The 23,516-nt window shown below is 33.8% G+C and overlaps 3 protein-coding genes across 4 annotated transcripts; 2 read left to right on the top strand and 1 right to left on the bottom strand.

Moving 5' to 3' along the window:
- Positions 1–44: 44 nt before the first annotated feature.
- Positions 45–8,818, top strand: LOC125054475 (ribosome quality control complex subunit NEMF homolog). Its single transcript, XM_047656401.1, has 15 exons — positions 45–239; positions 321–492; positions 575–777; positions 1,138–1,274; positions 1,624–1,799; positions 2,077–2,268; positions 2,775–2,957; positions 3,609–3,799; positions 4,689–4,884; positions 5,375–5,553; positions 5,783–6,323; positions 6,642–6,914; positions 7,141–7,293; positions 7,788–7,912; positions 8,209–8,818. Exons 1-15 carry the CDS (start codon positions 184–186, stop codon positions 8,405–8,407), a joined length of 2,976 nt encoding a protein of 991 aa, XP_047512357.1. The 5' UTR covers positions 45–183; the 3' UTR covers positions 8,408–8,818.
- Positions 8,819–9,504: 686 nt separating this feature from the next.
- On the bottom strand, positions 9,505–17,836 carry LOC125054940 (radial spoke head protein 6 homolog A). Its single transcript, XM_047657091.1, has 13 exons — positions 17,502–17,836; positions 16,891–17,080; positions 16,123–16,248; positions 15,698–15,786; positions 15,183–15,270; positions 14,430–14,514; positions 13,877–14,010; positions 12,887–13,006; positions 12,116–12,269; positions 11,514–11,659; positions 11,185–11,399; positions 10,259–10,403; positions 9,505–9,631 (listed from the first exon to the last, which is right to left on the bottom strand). Exons 1-13 carry the CDS (start codon positions 17,630–17,632, stop codon positions 9,536–9,538), a joined length of 1,719 nt encoding a protein of 572 aa, XP_047513047.1. The 5' UTR covers positions 17,633–17,836; the 3' UTR covers positions 9,505–9,535.
- Positions 17,837–18,382: 546 nt separating this feature from the next.
- Positions 18,383–21,272, top strand: LOC125054751 (mitochondrial GTPase 1). 2 transcript variants are annotated; one of them, XM_047656804.1, is made up of 4 exons: positions 18,383–18,913; positions 19,038–19,246; positions 19,596–19,783; positions 20,522–21,272. In XM_047656804.1, exons 1-4 carry the CDS (start codon positions 18,510–18,512, stop codon positions 20,729–20,731), a joined length of 1,011 nt encoding a protein of 336 aa, XP_047512760.1. In that variant the 5' UTR covers positions 18,383–18,509; the 3' UTR covers positions 20,732–21,272. The 2 variants fall into 2 exon arrangements, with proteins under 2 accessions (XP_047512760.1, XP_047512761.1); XM_047656805.1 differs by lacking the exon at positions 20,522–21,272 and adding an exon at positions 20,020–20,103 and having other exon boundaries at positions 18,384–18,913.
- Positions 21,273–23,516: the final 2,244 nt, after the last annotated feature.

The raw sequence follows: 23,516 nt of genomic DNA, 5'->3' as shown, positions 1-23,516 counted from the left end.
TTTCATATACTTAACTAACAAATGACATCAAAATTTCAATATTCAAATCGGATTTTCAATTTTCGGTGACGTTTCTAACCTATCCTGTTTGTATTATAATTGATTACATTTATTATTTAATTTTTGTTCTATTATAAAGCAGAAGTAACATATTAAATTAATAAATAAATTATTTCTTTTAAAATGAAGACCCGCTTTAATACATATGACATTGTTTGTATGGTGACAGAGTTACAGAGGTAAGTTTCAAAACAAATCCCTCCCTTTAGAAAATTATTTTAGAAAGAAAACTATTTCCTATGATATTTTTTTTCTTTCAGATTAATTGGTATGAGAGTGAACCAAGTCTACGATATAGATAATAGGACATACGTTATCCGGCTTCAAAGGTCAGAGGAAAAGAGTGTCTTGCTTCTAGAGTCGGGGAATAGGTTTCACAGTACACAGTTTGAATGGCCAAAGAATGTTGCTCCATCAGGATTTACTATGAAGGTATTAAAATCTCTGTTAGTATTTCATATTAGCATATCTTTTAAAGTATTAGTACTTTACTACTTCATTTATATCTTTACAGCTCCGAAAGCACCTCAAAAACAAACGTCTAGAACATCTTACTCAACTTGGTATAGATCGTATTGTAGATCTTCAATTTGGAAGTGGAGAAGCAGCATACCATGTTATTTTAGAACTATATGACAGAGGAAACATAGTCCTTACAGATTATAACTGGATTATTTTGAATGTCTTGAGGCCTCATGTAGAAGGTGATAAAGTCAGGTAAACTTTTTTGCTGAAATATCATTGTATTTAATAAATATAATAAAAAGAAAAATATTAACTCAGATGTATAGGTATATCCCTATTTAGTACAATTATCTTTCTTTTTAACCTTTGAATAGATGGAATTCTACAGAATGATTTCATTTTAACACATTAATTGAAAGTTGTAAGTAAGGTGTATGGCAAGTACAGAATTTACATAATTCATTGCTTTGAGTGCTTACAATAGAAAACTATTTAATATCAAAAATATTTGTAAAAAACATCAAAGACAACATGAAGTAATTACTCTTTTGAAAACAACCTAATAATTAGGTCATACATTAACAAAACTTTAAAATATTCTTTTCTTTTTAGATTTGCAGTGAAAGAAAAATATCCATTAGATAGAGCAAAAACGAGTTATGCAGCCCCAAATGAAGAGCAATTAAGACAGATAATTTCGAATAGTAAACCGGGTGATAATTTGAAGAAAATACTTAATCCTAATTTAGGTATAGAGTTTGTTTTTGATCTATACTTATTTAAAAGGTTGTCTAATTATGCTAATCTCAGGTAATCTGGCAATTAATCGAATAGAATAGGGATGTGAGGTGATCCATTTCAGTTTAATTTTTTTCTTATATACCAATTCTTAAAAGGCGGGCAACACACTCGCGAGCCCTCTGGCATTAAGAGTATCCATGAGCGGCGGTATCACTTACCATCAGGTGAGCCTCCTGCCCGTTTGCCCCCTGTTCTATAAAAAAAAAGCAGTTTATCGGACTTATACATATTGTTAATTGTACATAATTTAGAAATTTCATCTCTTGCCTACTTTACTAATATTATTTTATTTTGTAGAATATGGTTCAGCTATAATAGACCATGTTTTATTGGAAAATGAACTATCAGGCACCTTAAAAGTAGCATCTGACCCTGATAAAGGGTTTTTCGTTGACAGAGATGTTGATAAATTGGTGACTGCTCTAAAACAGGCTGAGAAGCTTATGGATGAGGCGAGGAACCAGGTTTCTAAAGTAAGCTGAAACATAAAAAAACCTCCAAATGGGGCATGGATATATTCCTAAAAATAGAATTAACTTAAAAAACAAATACATAACCAAAAAAAGGGTTGACCTGTAGGAAGTTTTATTAAATAAATAATATTTACAAAAAAAAACATTGCTTAATATAATAAAATTGGATTTTAATTTATTTTTTAGTAATTAACCATATCTTCTGTTCAATGGTATTGATTAAAAACAATACAACCTATGGTATATATGGTATAATTTATTTTTTTGTTAAATTCAGGGATTCATTATTCAAAAGAAGGAAGAACGTCCAAATCCTGAAGCTGCTGGTGACTTTTTACTAACAAATCAAGAGTTTCATCCGCTCCTCTATAGCCAACACAAGAATCAGCCCTACTCTGAGTATGAGACTTTTGATAGAGCTGTTGATGAGTTCTTTTCGGCTTTGGAAGGTCAGAAGATTGATTTAAAGGTATTTTTCACTTTATTATCGGTAATAAAAAATCTACTCTTTACCATTTAAAAAACTCTTTAAAGTCTTGTGGGATAGTACTTAGGTGTTAATAAATAGTGTATTTTTTACTTAAGATTATTTATTGTATTATTTTGTCTGTTTCATTGATGTTTTATAAGGCTATTAGGTACATGGTACTGAAAGTGATAAGACCGCATGCGCACCAACCCGATTTTTTTTTTTATCAGAATTGAATCCCGGAACTTATGGTTCTGTTACTTAACTATGGAGGTAATCTCTCTAACAACTTTTTAATAATTAACTCTATAATATTTTTTTTTAATATAATACGGGGGCCAACGAGCCTACGGAACGCCCATGGTCACCCATTTTTAGTGGGTGCGTTGCCGGCCTGTAGGGAGGAGTACACTCTTATTATCTACATATATATTTATTTACTCTTGTAATTCTATATTTGGTCGAAAGGATATCCAGTTTTTTTTATGAAACTATATTTTCAACAGACAATCCATGTGGAACGCGAAGCAATGAAAAAACTCCAAAACGTAAAGAAAGATCACGAGAAGCGTATCACTGAGTTGGAGAAAGTCCAAATAGAAGACCGACAAGCTGCCGAGATGATCTCCAGGAATGAACAAAACGTCGAAAGAGCCAGGCTCGCTATTCAGACTGCTATCGCCAACCAGGTAATTCTTTACTAGCTGATACTAAGACTTCGTGAATTTACATTTAAGCAGGCCAAAAAGAGACGATTAGAGATGTCTAAAGCAAATATTAAACCATACTTATTATTTATTTTATGTACGCAAATTAAAAAAGGATATAATTTTTTTCAACTTAAACAATTTACTACAAATCTGCCAAATTTCATAGTTTTTGATCTATTGTATAATTCTCGTGTCTCGTGTTTGTAATTCCTCTGAAACGATGTCACTAATTTTTTAGTGTGGTGGGTCTGATAGGTCATAAACAATTAGCACCTAAATGATAAAAGTGGCCTACTCTAATTTATTTATTACTTTGACGTGATAACTGTCATCGTAATCGACGAACGCCTGGCTGCACACACGAAAAAGCATTCATTGTCCCGTTACGCTCATTGTACGCTTGCGCCGCATCTATCTCTCTTCTCGATTGGCCTATGCGTCCGAGGATTCACTCCTTTGTATCCATACAAATTAGTGATAATTCAATAAAAATTATTCAATTTAAGTCACGTTAAACTATCGTCCGTAAACCGACTTTACAGACAACCATTCTTTTTTAATGTTTTGTCATTAAAATTCATATAAATGGCATTATATGGATGTCTACTAATTAGTTAAATATAATTTTAGATGTCCTGGGATGACATACAACTGTTAGTCAAAACGGCCCAAGATAGTGGAGACCCTGTAGCATCGACTATCAAACAACTGAAACTATCAACCAATCATATCACGTTGCGTCTGACAGATCCTTATGAAGACATGGGACCGATGATGGTGGATATTGATCTGTCTTTGACGGCCTTTGCTAATGCAAGACGGTAATAATCTTTAAAATCTGTAAATAGAAGTACTGAAACAGATATCTTTCTCTATCTATCTCTTTTAAATGAATCTGAATTTAATTATTTACTTGTGGTTGTCTTTGTTGTTTTTAAAATCCTTTTGAAATTATAATAATAATAACAATTTATTTATTGCAAGAATATGGTACAAAAATGTTAAGGTGGTACAATCGTAAATCGTTCGCATATTCTGCCAAACACAATGGCGCGCAAATTTGTCTTAAGGAATTTTACATTATTAAGATTATTAAATCAATTCTTATATTATCTGTATCGTACATATCATACTTTATTAAATTTATTTACAGTGTCTCACATAAATAATAATCATTTATCGAATTGTATATTTTTTCTAAAAGTAATACACTAAGTCGCTTTTTAAAGACTCTAGTCGGAAGATCTTTTAATTCTTTTGGTAATTTATTGTAAACTTTAATTGCCATACGAAAGATGTTTTTCCGAAACATCTCCAAATTGATTTTTGGCACAGCCAATTTCTCTCCATGCCTACTTCTTACTTCGACTTAAAAATATGTATGTTTCTGTGAACGAATAAGGGGGGAATATTTCTAAAATATAAATACATGGAAGAGATAAAATTATTATTATTATTAAAATGTCTTCTGTTCATGTACAAACATTTTACGTCTCCTTAATTTTTTATAGAACCTAATAACAGTCGTGAGAATAGAATAACGCTTGTAAATTTTAAATAAAATATAACAAGCGTTGCGTTATTAGTAACTTATTTGCCTAAATCAATTGAAAAGTACTGCGTGAAAAACCTGCGTCATAAGGCATGATATAATATCGGCTATAGCGTGTTTTAAGAAACCGCGCAGAAATAAATACAAATGATTTACAGATACTATGATCAAAAACGCAATGCAGCTAAGAAACAACAGAAAACAGTTGAATCGTCGGGAAAAGCTCTGAAGAGCGCTGAACGTAAGACCAAACAGACGCTCAAGGAAGCCCAAACAATCAGTACCATCAGTAAAGCGAGAAAAACGTACTGGTTCGAGAAATTCTACTGGTTCATATCTTCAGAGAACTATTTGGTGAATATAAATGTTTTATTTATGTTAACGATTTTCATTCATTCTATAAATCATCAAAACAACTTTTTATAAAGACACCGCCACCGCTTGCATAGAAGCCTGGCTATACTTTATTTTTTTGTATAAATTTAAAAACCTTGTAGATTTTTAAGGTTTTTTTTATTTCACTTTTTTCTAATCATAATAAATTACGGCACTGTTTCATAGGGACCTTTCATGTATTACGTTAGCAGACTTACTACAATTTATTAACCCCCCCCCCCCCCCCCCTTCTTCCTCTTGTCAGCAAACGTTAGTTATTTACTAGCTCTAAAAAATAATAGTACATAAACGTATAAATTTTTTGTAGTAATCCTCGAAAATGCATTTCGTTTTAAAGCATAGACAATGTGTGGGTAATATGTGAAATAAAGTAAATTGTTACTGTTGACGTAATCACCAAATAAGAAAATCAAAGATAATATATAATTAGGTGGTAAATATTTCTCAGGTAATAGGCGGTCGCGATCAGCAACAAAACGAATTGTTAGTTAAGCGTTACATGCGTTCAACAGACGTGTACGTGCACGCTGAAGTGAGTGGTGCTTCGTCCGTAGTGATTAAGTGTCCGGCGGGTTTACCTCCTCCTCGGACGCTTAGTGAGGCAGGACAGGCAGCGGTGGCTTACAGGTTGGTTATTGGTAATTTATAAATATGAAAAATATAGGAACGCAAAGACATTTTATTTCTTTGCAGTGTCTGTTGATCTTATTTTGGTTATCCATTTTATATTATGACAAATTCTTAACATTTTCATATTCAGTTCGAACTTGAGTTGGTTTCAAATCTAGAATGCAAGGAGTTTGTTCCCACATTAAATATATATTTTCTTCAGCGTAATACTTTTCTTATATTTTAGTGTGGCCTGGGAAGCAAAAGTTCTAACTCGTGCGTGGTGGGTGTACGGGCAGCAAGTATCAAAATCCGCCCCAACCGGTGAATATCTAACGACAGGATCCTTCATGATCAGGGGCAAAAAGAACTACCTCCTTCCAGAACATTTACAATTTGGCTTTAGTTTCCTCTTTCGGCTTGAGGATAGCTGCATAGAAAAGCATAAAGATGAGAGGAAATGTATAGCCGATGATATTTCTGAAGTGGCTGAGAGTGAGCAAGATACAGAAATTGTCGTATCAGAGGATTCAGATGACGAAAAAGATAGTAAAGATATATTGGATACAATAGTTGAAAATAAGGAATTACAAAGTAGTGATAGTGTTGAAGAGAATTTGGAAAGTGCTAAAGTTTCAGATCAGAATAAAACTGGTAATTTAGAAGACAAAAATGTAAGTGAAGATTTAAATAAAGTAAGTGTAAAGGAAACTAAGGAAGTGAAAGAAGAAGATAAAAGTGACTCAGATAGTGATAGTTCTGATGATGTCTTGGATACACATATTAAGGTAAGAGTAAAATTCACACACATTACAAAATCTATCGCAAAAATCTCTATTCAATAACAGTCACGCTTTTCTTTTCTTAAATCTTTATATGTTAGGTCTTTCTTTATGTTCTATTGATTTTACGTCGTTCTTAATTTTAGCCGCTAATTTTATTCTTCGTACTTGTTCACGTTTAGTTGTTTCAAAATATTATTTCGTAGCATTAAATATAACTGATTCTACTCCTCTTACCTCGGAGACTCTATCTTAACTTTTATTCTCCTTCTGCCTCCCATTTTTTAAGGTAGAAAGGAGTATTTATTTATCTTATCACTTCAGGTCGATCACGGAACAGGGCAAGTAATAACCGCGTCCAAAACGCGAACAATATCAGAAATGTCAGAACAGAGTGAAGAGCTACAATTGAAATTCCCCGCTATGCCCAAAAAGAACCCTCAGAAGAAAGAGAAACCCCCGCAGAAGGAAAAAGTTCAAAAGGAACAGGAGAAGAATGGTCCAAAGCGAGGCCAAAAGGGAAAATTGAAGAAGATAAAGGAAAAATATAAGGATCAAGATGAAGAGGATCGCGCGTTCATGATGGACTTATTAAAAGTAATTAATAATTATCGACTCGATTCTTCGACTCTTAGTTCGACTTAGTTGTTGGCAGATCTAGAAGTGAATTAATTATTAATGTTTTATCATACGTCGAAATATCGATGTCCATTACTGAGGCCAATTATAATGATTTATTTTAACATTGCAAATTTTCTGATAAAAAATAGCATGATTTCCCAAAAACCAGTAGCCAAATTTTAAAAATAAAATATCATTTCAGCCAGACAAATGCGCAAAAGAATCAAAGAAGGCCCTAAAGCAGGCTGCAAAAGGCAACAAAGACAAGAAATCTAATCGCGGACCGAAGATACCACAACCCCCTCCATTACTGCTTGAAGCTGAGTCTGAAGATGAACCGGAAATCGAAGCTGAGGTAAGATTTTATGCCAATCTTTCTCTAAGAAAAGAGAAATAACTGGTGAAGTAATTTATCTATTTCCAACACACAAATATACAGTATTTATTTATAATATTCTTAATCTACATAATAATAATTATAAAAAAAAAATAAATAGAAAATTAAAACATATTTAAAAAGTTTGGTCCCTGTGGCAGTGTACCTTTACCGCCGGCAGCATTTCCTCGCTGTATTGCGATACTTATTCGTTGAGCGAGGAAAGCACCAGCTCTGAGGTCACCGGTACTCTCTACCAGGCGCCAACTTAAATCTTTAATTACTAATCTAAATAATAAATAACTTAATCTGTGCAATTGAACCCCACGACCTAAGAGTCTCTACTCCGAAGGGAACAAAATGGAAGTTGGAGAAAAGAATCTTATTTTTAAGCCGTTTTTTTTCGACTAGTCTGCGGCTGCGCATGCTTGTCCGAGGGAGGTGAAACGGGGCTAAATAAATATTTTTCACAGACGGAACAAACAGGCGATGCGGATACGGAAATGCTGTGTCAGCTCACGGGCGCGCCATATCCTGAAGACGAGTTACTATTCGCCGTACCTGTTGTAGCGCCGTACTCCTCACTTCATAACTACAAGTAAGTTGGATTATTTTTAAGGCAATATAAAATATAGAGAAAAACATTTATTATTAAGTAGTAATGTCATTTAAATGAAACAATATTTTTGCGGAATTTAAAAATCATAACTTAAATTAGATGCAACAAAAATTGATTTTTTACGTGTTTTATACTGCATGATCAGACTGGGGTAAATGTGATTACAGTGTTGCTAGCGTGATTATTTTGTGAAACATAATCATTTAATTAAATTTTAGAACCAATTTTGTATCTACGATTAGACGTAAATTAACGATTATTTTGCCATTATCAAGGTTTAAAGTAAAATTAACCCCGGGCACAAGCAAAAGAGGAAAGGCGGCTAAAACAGCTGTCCAGGTCTTCTTACGGGACAAGATGGCATCCGCACGCGAAAAGGACTTGTTAAAAGCGGTCAAAGAGGAGAATGTTGCTAGAAATTTCCCAGGAAAAGTGAAATTGTCCGCCCCACAGCTGCATAAACATAAGAAATAGTACACAAAAAGCTCTAATTTATCGCAATAACTTTCTGAACCTATAGTACATTTTTTACCCGTATAGGTATGTAAACCAGAGACAATAAAGTATGTTATAAATTGTAGAACACAGAGCGAACGAAAGATGTGAACTGGTGATGCACGATTTAAATATTTATTTCAATTCAGGCGACTGCAATTATTTATACCTTCATGTTCGCGTTGTGTTTGAAAAATATAGCTATTGATTTCATTGTCTGCAATAAACTTATATTAATTGGAAAACCATTGTTTAAGGTTTAGTGCGAAAATAGATACCTCTTTTGTTTAACTATATTTATTTAAAAATGTAATGTAATCGTAAAATAATTTAAGATGCGATTAACGATATTGATGTGATATTGTTAAGTTTAATAAATTTTGCACAAAACACTGTATTTTTATTGACACATCCCACACCCTGTTTTATTGAAAATAAGTAGCACACAGAAATGTTTTAAAACTCAAAACATTGTCAGATTTTGTTGCCTAGCGTATTCTGTGGACTATATTAGTTGTAGTCCTGTCAAATTAGTTAAAAAAACAAGAGAGCGAGCGTCATTTTATGCACACGTTTCCACGCCACCTCTGAGGTAGTGTACCTACTTAGCGCTACAACTTTCTGAATCGTTTTATCTCAGAAGAGGTAGCTTTTAGAAAAAAAAATATTCATAAGGTATCAATCAATTTTATAGATAGTTTTGTGATCTAAAATTTTTGTCGTTGTCAATAAAACTTGCCGTTTTGAAGAAAATCCCGAAAAAAACCTTTTTTTGACATTTGGCCTTGACTTAATTTTTTTCCATGGGTCGTAACGATGGAGAATTTTGAACAAGTTTACTCAGTTTCAGCTTGATGGTAATTCTGGTAGCTTGCAATGTATAGATTGACCGGACTATTACATTGTTAAAAAAAAGTACTATAAAATCTTATAACAAAGAAACGGTCATATTAAGTGACTCGTCTTTTTCTGTCAAAATTGTATGCACGCTGTGATGAAAGAGATAGGCGAGTTAAAAAGCTCAAAATTTTTCAATCGAAAATTACAATTCTATTATACAATGCCAATAAAATCGCTCACAACTAAATAATGTTTATTATAATGATATTAATCTTCATCTTCCTCCTCTTCTCCAAAGGCACCTTCTCCCTCTCCAGGTAGTTCTGGCAGTGGGGGTGGAGGCAAATGAGCAATACGATATGCCTGAAACACCCCAGTTTTTTCTTTAATGCAAAATTATGATTTGATATGTAGAAAGCGAAAGATTTCTTATCCCTGACGCAAGTTCCTAATCTATATAAATGAAAATCAATCGCAAAATATGTTGCTAAGCTCAAAAATCGAAGACGGTAAGACCAACTCGAGTAATTTTTATTTATTCCTTGAACTCTGGGGAAGGTTTTATGGAAAGTAAAAAAGAATATAAATAAATAAATATTTTTTTTCGTATCTATGGGGTAGCACACTAAAAAGGTAGGCTAAAAAAACATATTAAAGGGAAAGAAAGTTCGCGGTTTCGCGGGGACAGCTAGCGTAGAATAGTTTTATCACGAAGGATAGGCTTTCCGCTAAAATTTGTTTTCGTTGTGATGACTACTAATACCTAAATAGTAAAAACGGTGCAACCAAAATTTAATCTGATGTATTTTTTATGAATAAGTAGGTTAGGTTAGGTTAGGTTGTTTTAAAAATTTTACCAGAAAGTGAGTTTTGGTTTAGCATGTACATTGTACATATGAGCCACTCTGGCTGACTGGACCTTTACTTAAAAACCGTTAGGTTTTTTTTCGTGGAACTGGAAGAGTTACGAAAATAAACGAATGAATTTACCTCTTCATCAGCGAAAGTAGGATCTGCCATTTCCATAACCTCAGGTCCAACCATGTATTCATCTTCAGGCCGAGGCAGTTGGAGTGGAGAAAAATTTGGCGGCTGGTACTTCAATCCCCAGCCGACATACATACATTCTGATCTCCTACGAATTTACAAATGGCTTCTATTGGTATCGAGCAAGTTACGAGTTAGGTACTTCTTCACCTGATTAGACATTTGAACCGTGGAACAAATATTTATCTGGCGATTTGGATACTTGATGATTAAGTGACAAAAACTAAAAAAAATCTTGGCGTATTTTGGTAATCCGCCCGTTGCCTTATAACTTTTGTAACATGTTTTTTTTTGTATTCTTGTCATAACAAACTTAAATAAAACTTGTCAAAACAAACTAAAATGTATGTTTGTGAATAAGGTAATAAAGCATAAATAAATAAATAATCCGATGCCAAAAAATAGACGTAAGTACTGTTATGAATTGTCTTACTTATTTCCTTTGTTAGTTCACTAGTTGTTTCTAGCACACAACAAGATAATTGTGTACATTCATATCACTGAAAGATTGCAAGTTAACTAAATATAGTAGGTATGTATAACAAAACTAACTGAGCAGTGTTGGCCTAGTGGCTTCAGCGTGGGACTCTCATCCCTGAGGTCGTAAGTTCGATCCCCGGCACCCATGGACTTTCTATGTGCGTATTAAACATTCGCTCGAACGGTGAAGAAAAACATCGTGAGGAAACCGACATGTCTTAGAACTAAAAAGTCGACGGCGTATATCAGGCACTGGAGGCTGATCACCTACTTGCCTATTAGATTTAAAAATGATCATGAAACAGATTCAGAAATCTGAGGCCTAGACCTAAAAGAGGTTGTAGCGCCACTGATTTATTTATTTTTATAACAAAACTACTAAAGCATACTTTCCAGTAGTGGCATACGCCACAGCCCCAGGCCACACGTTGCTTCTCAAGCTAACGAGGGCTCTATCCGGGGAAAGAGTAGAACTGACTCGAGGGGTCCAAGCTGGGAGTCCTTCTAAGTGAGCATCCTCTGATAGCGGGGTGAAAAGAGAAGGGCCACTCTCCGGTTGCACTGGAGGTGGACCCTCGTCCTCTTCTTCTTCTAACCCCTCTTCCTATTAAAAAAGCAGGACAACTAAGCCCAAAAATGTTATTCTAGCTAAATGGAAAAATGAAATAGGCCTGTCTTATTTCAAGTAATAGATAGGCCTTAGTAAAATCATATTAACCATTCCAGCATTAGGGTTCCACCAAATGGTTCTTCCCTGTTTCAAAATATGTCTTCCGTGATGCACCCAATATGTTAAATTGGTGTCCAGTAGATCCTTTAACGTGTGCCCTTGGTAGAAGGGGTTGGGATTGAAAGCTAAATCACCTGGAATAAATTTACATTACTATTAATATTAGAGCTTTATTAATAATTCCATACAAAATGTAAGTTGGTTTTTTACATTACTTAATACTTATTTGTAACAAATATTTGAACTTTATTCGCTAAAAAAACATAAACGCGTTTTCTACATACTCAAACATCTAGCATTTAACCAATTTGATTGTTCCATTGTTACATAATGTAAATGTATGTAGTCGAAAACCTTATAAAATTATTCACATTTTATAAACAAACATTTCAGGGGAAAAAATCTCATTAACAACAAAGCCAAAAAAAAATCCGATATACTGAGATAGGTCGACCCAGAATTGTCTTTCATAACTTTTGTAATTTTACTCTTCACTCTATTATAGAATCATCCCTCACACTCGCACATAAACAGTTCGTAATGCTCAAGTAATTAAACCAACTTCTAGTTAATGAAACTTAATTGTGTACCAGCTCCTTCTTCCATATCAATATCTTCCTCCTCCTCTCCAGAACCAAAAGTGAAGAAGCCCTGAGGTGCGATAGACGTAGCTGCCTGGATTCGAGCTATTTGAGCACGAAGATAATTACGCTCCGTACCATCGAATGGCGGAAATGTTTGTATCTATAAAACATTAGAAGCCTGTTAAAATACTACGATGTATTAAACTTAATAAATTATCCTTTTATTTTATGTTACAGGAGGCAGAGGGGAAGGAGGCTCATCTGATGATAAGGGCTACCGCCGCCCATGGACACTCGCACTGCCAGAAGGCTCGCAAGCGCGCTGCCGGCCTTTTAAGAAATGGTACTCTCTTTTCTTGAAGGACCCTAAGTCGAAACCTCAGTGGGCAGCTGGTTCCACATAGTGGTGGTGCGCGGCAGAATCGCCTTAATTGCACTCGGTTGTGGAACGACGGACGTCAAGGTGATACGGATGATATTTTGTATTCTGCCTTGACGTCCGATGAAACTGAGCTGCAGGTATTAGTCTGAACAACTCCTCTGAACACTCTTCATCTCATATATTCTGCTTCTGTATAGTATGTCGCATTGATTCTCATAAAAGGCTTAAACTTCTGAATTTCGAGTCGTCGATATATCCAGAAGAGTTCTTAATACTGTATCGATACTGAATATGAAATACACACACATCTAAAAATATTACTTAATAAGTAATACATACAGATACAACAGAATACTGAATATGATAATTATTAAAAGTATTCAACAGAATCTCACCTCAGCATCCAAATCACCAGTCATACATCTGACAGAGAGACGGGCCACTCGGACCTGGTCAGGTGTCAGGTCAGGAAGGCATATCCAAGATTCCCCAGGCAAATTGCATACCCAATACACCTATAAATTTGATTGCTTTCATGCTTAAGCTTAGGTTAATTAGATGCCTATTTATTACTATTTTAAGATAACTTATATATATCTGAGTGACCTTAAAAAAAATTTTTAGCCTTTAGATGGGATAAAATTTTCGTATTTCATAGAGAAGTAGGGAAGGGGACGACGGGTCTGGGCGTTACTGCATACGATTTTTTGCATTTTCTGAGAAGATTTACTATGGTAATATATATATATATTTTTTTACCATAAGAAAGTAGAGATTTCAACGAACTGAAAGCACACCAACTTTTTGAAAAAAGCTGAAATTTTGACGTCAGAATTTTCGATTGAAAATTAGGGTGTTTTTTCGATATTAATTCAAAATAAGGTGAAAAAATAAATATTTTTAATCAAATAAATTACAGTATATTTGGGACATAATAAGGTAAGTTTTCACCAAATTTCGTTTAAAAAAATAAATTTTTGTAAAAGATAGAAATAAAAAACCAAAAAGTTGGTTTTTTGAATTTTTCACATAAATTTTGAAGTTATGTGAAAAATGTGTGAATACAAAAGTTGTAGATCTTTTTATGACCTACAACTTTGCCATTAAGTTTTCTTTGATAGGACTTTTAGTTTTGCCGGAAATCGAGATAAACCGTTTTTTACCCTTAAAACTCCCCCCCCCTGCCCCTTCCCGACCTCAGATCGACCGTAATTTATTTTTCCTTTCATTTTGATCATATTCCCTGCTATTTTAATGGGTTTCATCCTACTGTAATTTTTTTCACTTTTTATTATTTTTAAAGGCTATCTGCACTGGTCTATAGCACATACTACAACATATATTTGTTTTATAAAGTTACAGAGTAATTCAAAACCGAAACATACTTTCTTATTAACCCCTTGGCCTGGTCTTTCAACTGGTATGGGCGGAGGTGGCTGCCACGTAGATACAGGAATTGGAGGCAATTTGGGAGGAACTGGCTCTTTGGGTTTCTCTTCCCGTGTCTCGCCTTCACCCACTAGAACCATTATTTTAGTACTTGTTTGAAAAACTGTATGGTATATATACTCATTTTGATCGGTTGCATCGAACATATGGAGAGAGATAGACGGTATCGAGCGCGAGGTGCTCTCAACAGCTGTTAACGATAAGTTTACGAGAGAGGAAAGTTATGAGGTGAATGTAGGAGTATCAGTCTAGAAGCAAAATAACTGAAAATAGTAGTGTGATTTAAAATTAATTTAATTAATTTTATAGTTTTCGTGTTTAAAAGATTCCTTGCAATTGAAATAATTAATTGAATTTGAATTTGACAACTCATTGGTCTAGTGGTTAGTACCCCTGACTGCGACTGCTAGTACCCATAGCACAAGCTTCACCAGCTTAGCATGGGACTAGGTCAATTAGTGTGAATTGTTTAAAAAAAAAAATTCTTACTTATTTCTTTCTGCTCCTCCGCTTCATGAGTCCTATCTTCATCCATACCTTCTCCTTCACCAGGCATATCCTTCATATCGAACTCCTTCACATAATAAATTATTATTTTTAGTTACCAAGATTTAGATTACTGATTCTGCGTTTTATCAGTGACTGAATTATTTTTTTCATGCTTCATAAGTTTTTAATACTATATTTTACAATAGGGCAAAAAGTATGAATAAAAAAAAAATAGTTGGGCTACAACCTTTTAGGTCTGGGCCTCAAATTTCTGTATCTGTTTCATGATCATTCGTCAATCAAATAGACAAGTAGGTGATCACTGATCAGACTCTTGTGCCTGACACACGACGTCGACTTTACGGGTCTAAGGCAAGCCGGTTTCCTCACGATGTTAATTGTGCAAATAGATGAAAGTCTATTGGTGCACAGCCGGGAATCGAACCTACGACTTCACGGATAAGAGCCGCACGCTGAAGCCACTAGGCCAACACTGCGCAAACAGTATGAGAGATCTGTATATATTATGAATGTCTCTACTAAAATTAACTAGATTATACCCCGTATACGCAAATATTAGGCCTAGAACTTATAGTTTGAAGCGGTGTTTTTTATATACCAGCGTAAGACTAGCCACATTTCCATAACTTTATTAAATGATTTTACATAGCGTAATAATCAGCGTTTACAATTAATTTATTAGATTGGATTTAAAACTATTTTATTAATAATTTCGTTTTATTATCAATTTACCCGAATCCTTCGATCCAGCTCCTCAATTGTTAAGTCTGTTTCCGCAATGTAGTAATTAGCTTTCGTACCATATAATTTACCGAAGAATCTGAATCAGAATAAAAAACAAGAATTTAAAACCATTTGGTCTGAAAACCTTTCTATAGGTATATTAAGACTAGCTGACCCGGCAAATGTTGTTTTGCCATGTATATTATTTCTAGGAAAAAAAATTTAGTTCAATAAAAATTACTATCTACTATAATAATAGAGGTCGATCGTTGTATGTATTTTTTTATGCTGTATCATAAAAAATAAATTGTCTAAAAAAATTAGTGGGTGACCATCCTTAACATTTAGGGGTATGAAAAATAGATGTCCGATTTGCAGACCTAAACGATATGCACACAAAATTGCACAGACCCATTTCGGAGGAATTTAATAACAAACACCGTGACACGAGAATTTTCTTTATATTTGATTTAGACAAAACGTTGGATATTAAGTAAAATATTTTTTTTACAGAAAATACTCACCTAACTGTGGCAACTGGTTCTTTGATAGCCAACATATTAAGAGCAATGTAAAGGGCATAGCATTCATTTTCTGGTAAACCATATCCCGCCTGGAATTAAATGTAAAAGTGCAGCTTACGTGCTTGACGATTGTCGCATTGCTCAGAAAAATTCATAAGGACTTAAAATTGTATCTCAAGAAATTCATTTCTTAATATGTATTATTCTTTTTTGCACCAAAGTTTATTGTCGAGGTGAAAACAACTACTAAATTGACACGGCTTTGCGGCTGACAGAATATGAGAACAAATCATTGTTGTACCTATACGATATTTTTGCAAATGGTTATGTACTATTATTTCTTCATCATTTAAAGGATTTTAGAGTTTTATTACTCCTTGCTCTTTTTTCGTAGCAATGACGCAGATAACACATTAAATAGTCACCTGTTTGAAGTAATAGTTATTATCTATGAGGTCAGATATCCGAGGTTTCGCATCTTCTTCTTCCAGATCTAATTCCTGTTCCTCTTCGCCTACTTCCTCCAATTTCTGCGACTTACTGGCTACTAGCTACAGATTTTATTTAATTATTTTAATTGAAGTACAGATACCGCCAAACTTCTTGAGATTAAACAAGGGAGTGGGGGAAAGCGGGGCACAAAAGTCAACTGATTTACCAATAACGCGGTCGACACGTCCGCGCCGCCGCGCACTACCGCCCGCCTAAAAATCGCTTCTGTGCTGGCAAGGATATTTGTTCAAGATGTTTGCCGGTATCTACCGGTTATAGTGTTTTAACCCGCTTGGAAGGCAAATAATATTGTTATTCTAGACATAAGGTTAATAACCTCGCCTACTCTGTAGCTTCAAAAACAATTCCTATTTCTATAATCAATTTTCGTACCTTGTATCCAAATTTGGAACATCAGCGCGACTGAGAAAACCATATCGAAAATCTGTTTCATCGTTATATAATTAAATAATTATTAAATTAATAATTATTTTCACATAAATATTCAGCATTGACACTTTTTTAGAGAGAACCAATTTTAAATCTGATTTTGAATTAGTATTGCAATTACATAATAAGCCTACTGGAGAGATATCAGTGACGGTCGGTTCTCGTAGATTAAACCTCTAAAATGGAGGTCAGACTGTAATGTGGCTTTTAGTTATAAAGTAACAGTTATAAGTTTAACAATAATTAATTACACGAAACATTTCGTCCACCCTCCGCACAATGGTTAGTTGAGACGGCGATAAATAGACATCGTTAAGTAAGTCGAAGTTTGGCCGAAATTTCTCTTGCTTCACTTCCCATGAATATTGCTCAAAGTTATCAACTACATTTGGCGGTTTCTGTGTCAGAATCTTCTGAACTATGTCAACGAGGTGGTCATACCTTGAAATGTTTATTAAGTAAATTATACAAGAAAGTAGTATTAATTAAGTGGGTAACAAAGATGATGTTCTTTTAAATGTATCGATTGCTGTAGTACTTAGTAACTGTATTCTTAAAAGGCCGGCAACGCACACGCAAGCCCTCTGGCATTGAAAGTGTCCATGGGCAGATGAGCCCGTTCAATAAAAAAACTAGCGACTATAAATATTCTTCACTAACGCTGTACTACTGAAAGCGTCTAAATAGTTATTAGTTACTAGTAGATACCTATTACGTTTGATAACTTATGTAACTTACGAGTCGTAGGTAGTTTAGAAGATTCTATGTAGTAATTAGGTACAACTTGTATTTCTGATATAGTGCTGCAACTTATAAGTATCTATAATCTGGCTGTAAATTAAATATTGTTTGGAATACTCACAAAGAATCTGCAGTAGCTGCACTTTGCTGTTTCAAAAAGTTTTTTGCTAAAACTAAATCGTTATTGAGATCTGGCATTGCATTTTCACCGGCTGCGATTAAATCAGGCTCCAACATAAACGTCTTCGACATCTTGAGGGCCTCCTACCTATTTGTATTACGTGAACTTTATCTCTTAGAATAAAAATATTGTGAATTATTGTGAAGTGTTTATTTTGAATGTCATTAGTTGACGGGTTTTATGATTTTTTATATCAAATTAACTGGCATGTAGAGAATGTTACATAGGTAAATTCGTTCGGTGATCATAAATCGCAATAGTAATTACTAATTTAGAACTTTATTCTAAATATATTTTTATATTGACGTCTCAATATAATTCAAGGTAATTTGTAATTTGAGGTCTTTTGATTGTGATCCTATATCGATAATGTTTGTCTGTGTAGACTTAGTGATTGTAAACATTGGTATCTTTTAAGCGTTATGTTTGTGCACCTATCATCGTGGACACACATTGGTTGCAAAATGTATAACTTCTTCTATCCTGTTTATTATTATGTGTGGCCTTGTTGCCGCGGCTTTTAATAAATAAATCTAATAAAAATAACCTACATTGCCTATTATACAATAGTTATTAGAATATTGAGATGAGGTTTTACTACACCACATAGAGAAATACACGTTATAAAATATATAACATATACTTACTGTATTTTTCAATTGACGATTCCATTCAATTATAATGGAGGAAGGAAATCTATTTTCTTCGGGATCTATGGTACTTGACAACTGACATTCAATAAATACGTTGACATTGGACAAGTGCCGAGTTTATTTGTTTTGATAAAAAGTTGTGTCTTTTCTCCTTAATTTATTTATATGCATATAACACAGCACGTAAATGCAATTGTTTATGTCATAATATGTTATATTACATAATATTGATAGTTAAAAAAAATATGGTGTGATTTACGTTTGATATTATACGTAAACATAACCTCTGATAAGAATGGCATTAAAATTTGATGCAGCAGCGTACAGTTTTAGAAAAACATGCCCGTACGTAGCCAAAGATTTACTGCGTTGGTTTCCTGGGCACATGAATAAAGGTTTAAAACAGATACAGAGGAAATTAAAATCCGTCGATTGTGTCATGGAAGTTCATGACGCAAGAATTCCTTTTTCTGGGAGAAATCCCATTTTTACAAGTACAATAACAGGTGCAAAACCACATATATTAGTGTTAAATAAGAAAGACTTAGCCATTAGATCATTAGTACCAAGAATCAAGGATCAGTTAATGACAGAAGAAGGTGTAAAACATGTGGTGTTTACAAACAGTAAAGATCAGTTATGCAGAGGACTTAAAATACTCAAACCGCTAATGATAGACCTGATAAAGGACTCCAACAGGTAATTTGTAACTGAAATGTTTAGATTTAACTATTTAATTGATAATTTTTTTTATGAAATATCTATAACTATCAAAAAAATGATTTATTATTATTCTCTAAATGCCTCTAATTGTTATTATCAGATATAATAGAAGTGAAGAACAAGATTACAATGTATTGATAATTGGTGTACCTAATGTGGGTAAATCTTCTTTAATAAACATGCTCAGAAGTAAGAATACTCACCAGAAACATGCTTTACAAGTTGGCGCAGTAGCTGGAGTTACGAAGAGTATGCATACTAAGATAAGGATAAATAGCAATCCCCATATTTTCATGTTTGATACACCTGGTAAGATTTCTAGTTGTATTATATATACATTCAACAGTTTAATAAAATATATATGTATATAGTTTTTTTTTTCATACAATACCATATAAGTAGTAAAAAAACTTATTTGTTTGTGTAATGTAGTTTGTATGCACTAATCATACATGCATTAACATTTTAAGAACCATTGTGGTCATATTATGAGCAGTTTCAAGGTTTTTTCCATAGTTTTTCTTATCTCATTTAATTCCTTATTTAAATCTAGTCTAGTATTCTAAGTAATAAAAACAATTTACATAATTGAGTTTTTATAAGTCTCAAAGTCTATAATAAAATTACTTCATTTTATTTTATTCTCCTACGTTTATAGGTATTTTAGAGCCATCGGTAACCAATGTAGAGATGGGTTTAAAGCTGGCGCTTTGCGCATCTTTACAAGACCATTTAGTTGGTGAAGAGATAATAGCTGACTATTTGCTGTACTGGCTCAATGCTCATGAGAACTTTAAATATGTAGAATATATGGGATTGGAGGAGCCAACCGATGATATTAATAGGGTATGCTATTTTCACTGGCTACTTTGTTTGTTTGTTATAACTTTTTGTTTGCATTAAGACTGCAACAATCTGGTAACTTAAATTATTACAAAGGCTACAGACAATCTAATTGCTGATTCAGGGTGAAAATAACTCTTAATGGAACAAAGTTTTTTGATACAACTACAAGAAGTAAATTGCTTTCTTTATTAATTTTGATCATAAATAGTCACAATTTCACATCCTATTAAATGTAGATCACACAATATTATAACTAGTTCCTGTTGCTTAAAAAATGCGTGGGTGGAAAGAGATTTGGGACATATGAAGGTCCAATAGAAAAAAAAAAACAGATGCCTATTTAGAGGGCTTTGTTTGGAAGCCGGAACGCCTATTATTTGGAAGGAAAAAAAACTATAAAAACAGTGGACTAAATGTATAGTCCTCTATAAGACTATGTTGATAAAACTTATTGGCTGGAACAATTATTCTTTATTAAAAAGACTTATCAAACCGTAATCGTAATATTAGTTAATTTTAAGTTTGTTTCTATTAGATTTATGTTTTTAGAACAGTTGTTGGCAATTTGGCCTGAAACGCAAAATGTTGTGTTAATTTTGGCTTAAATTAACATTGAAATGAAATATCATACCAATTCAAGATAATGTTTTTATACAGAAAATTACCGAATAGATTTTCTAAGATAATTAAGGCGGGAAGGAATCCGCCATTATCGTTATTATGTTATAATTGTTTTAGGTATTAATTGCTGGCAGTACAAAATTCAACCGAATAAGACGTGTACGCGATTATGACGGCCGAATGAGGGACGTCCCAGATTTAATAGAAACAGCACGCACTATGATCCGGGGATTCCGAACTGGGGAATTAGGGAAGACATTGCTCGATATACATTTATTAAAGGAGACTAGTAAAGAAAGCTTAAGAAGCCATTCAGAGACAAATTAACATGCGATTGAGGTGTCCCATTAGTGCAAGTCTACCTTAATGCCATATTTGTTTTTTTTGGCCATGGCGCAGGCTATAGCCTTTCGAACATGCCGCCTAGTCTTTCGTAGAACTGTCATATTTGTATTCAATTAAATGAAAAAATGTGATGAAAATCGACTATTATACCAAATTTGGCACTGCTGAGTTGTCAATTGTGCAATTAATTAATCAAAGCCCATTGTTAATTTAAACTAATTGAAATTTGATAATAACAATGAACTCTCTCTGGAATCTAATAAAATTATTTGCCATGTAAGTTTTGAAGGTCCAAGTAAAAACGAACTAAATGTCTTCCTTATTTTTGTGCCTTGTTCGAGACTAAGTTTCATAATACGAATTTGAACACCCAGCTCAGCCGCTAAGCTAACACCGGTCTTAGCTCGTCTTAGAAGTGTCTGTAATACCTGCTAGTTGGAGATTATTCCGGAACAACTATTGTTTTATTATAGTTTGCTATTACAGTCAAAACCGTTGACGACGACATCGTTTAGACTTTAGACAACATACCAGCTATATTGACAAAAATCAAAGGTCCAGGCTGAATTCTGTATAAGGTTCTTAATAACAACGTCATCGGCTGTTACGACTATCGGTTTTACGACCAAATATGAGTAGTCCCGTCAATGTCGTTGTAACAGATTTTGACTGTATACCTCGTTCGGGAACATTTGTGGATCGTCCTTCATCGCTGCTCACAGGCAATTCACTAATACAAAGCCACTACAAACGCAAAAATGTATAGAAATAATATTGTCTAGATTCCTTATCTCTTCAAGAAATCATGTAAATTTTATCTTCGATTTACGTGATACATTTGAATTCATATAAAAATGTTTAAATTTCTCGTTCTGTTGTTTAGTTACAATACTTTTTTTCTGTATGCTGATGGGTGTTCGTTCAAAACAGACTGAAAAGGAAAACTGTTTTATCTAATTCTAAGATAAAATGTATAAATAAATATATGATAATTGAAAGTGTTATTTATTTGTATTTATGAAAATGAATATCATGGGCGTTTGTACTATCAAAACCAGGACCGGAATTAGAGATCTGGAGGCCTTGGGGCTAATAGGAGTGGAGGCACCAAATTCTTTTCCAAATTAAATAAACCATTTTTTTCAATGATTTAATATTGTGAAATCTAGTAGATTCTTTTAGTATTTTACAAACATAAAGACATCAATGATTTCTGTTAGTATTTAAGAATAATATAATCATGTTTTTACAAAGGTAAAGGTCAAAAAGGGGGAAAAAATATCAAAAGAAAAGTTGTTCACTAATCGGAATTTGAAACATTTTTTTTCGAAGACTATTGTGGGGGTCCCGGGCCTTAGCTTCGGTTGCCCTCCTCTAAAGCCGGCCCTGATCATAATCCTCTTGTTTCTACAAAACAAAATCATTCTTATCGTCTCAAGTCTCGTAACGCTGAATTGTGATTAGGCTATGATGAAAAAAGACTTTATATAAACCTTCATGATTCATTTTTATGACATGGGTATCAATTTATCGTTTCGATATGATTACAGTTATAGATACGATATTATTTATCGTTATTTAACTTTACAAAGGTCGTCTAAATATACATAAGGGATTGGTACCATCATCGTCATGCCTATAACATGGTTTAATATTTTAGTTATTGGCTTTATTTGTGTGCCTCATTTAAAATGATAATTTAATCAACCGAGCGGGAATTTGAATTATAATAGCGGTATTATGTTTAGCATGATTATGTTCTTTCTAGATAGATATTTTTAATGTCTCGCTCTTCAAGTACAAATTTTTAACCTACAGTAATATAGGAATGGTGAATTTGTTTAAGTTGCCATAAGTCTGCCAAATTTTAGATGAATGAGTGTTTGGTATCATACAAACTCTTTTTGATTTGGTTTTTACATCTCTGTCTATGTCAATATATATAGTGACAGAGTCAATAAAAATGTCAAAAAAAATACACAACGAATTCGAAATGGCCAAAATATTGTAAAGTAACACATTAAAAATTATTATGTAATCATTCTGCTTAAAACAAAATAGTTATATTAAAAACAGGCGATTTTATGAAAGAACAAGTTTGATTTATACGGGTCTTTTCTGATCCTCAAAATGTATCCTTTCCAATTACTTGAAGACGTGTACAATACGATTCAAGAGTACCGCTGGCTTATCGAAATCGCAACAAATTGCTACCCAATTACAACAATGTCAAAAATTCACACAGCATGAATATAACATGGTATCTGAGTGTGATGTATTGGCTCACAGAAAACTGTTGATTTGGAAACGGCAACGGTCATTGAGGATATCGACAAGCACACCCACCATGTCGAGTGGAAGTAACACGCGAACACAATATTCGACTTCGTCATTCGCCGGTGACACTTACTTTGAAAAGATATCTTCGTTCACCACAGATGATACCCTGGATATGATAACATCGCCCTGGACTACTGAATCGTGGGAATCGGATACCGTATCTTCTGGCGACCCATTTAATCTAACTTTCTCCAGTGCTAGCAGCGATAAGTTAATACTTTTATCGTCTATATCGTTTCAGCCTAAATCGACTTCGTCGTACGGCCCTATAAGTGTTGCTAATTGCAGCTTGAGTAGAAATACACTGACGGTGTTTAATAACAATACACTGCCGCGAGACAGCGTTGTAATTCAACCAATGGTGAAGTTGTCTAAATCATCAGGAACGCTAAGTTCTTGGACTGTCGAGTCATTTTGGAGTGATGGT

Source organism: Pieris napi, chromosome 12, assembly GCF_905475465.1.
Source record: "Pieris napi chromosome 12, ilPieNapi1.2, whole genome shotgun sequence".
Classification (NCBI taxonomy): domain Eukaryota; kingdom Metazoa; phylum Arthropoda; class Insecta; order Lepidoptera; family Pieridae; genus Pieris; species Pieris napi.
This window is presented reverse-complemented; position numbering and strand designations above follow the sequence as displayed.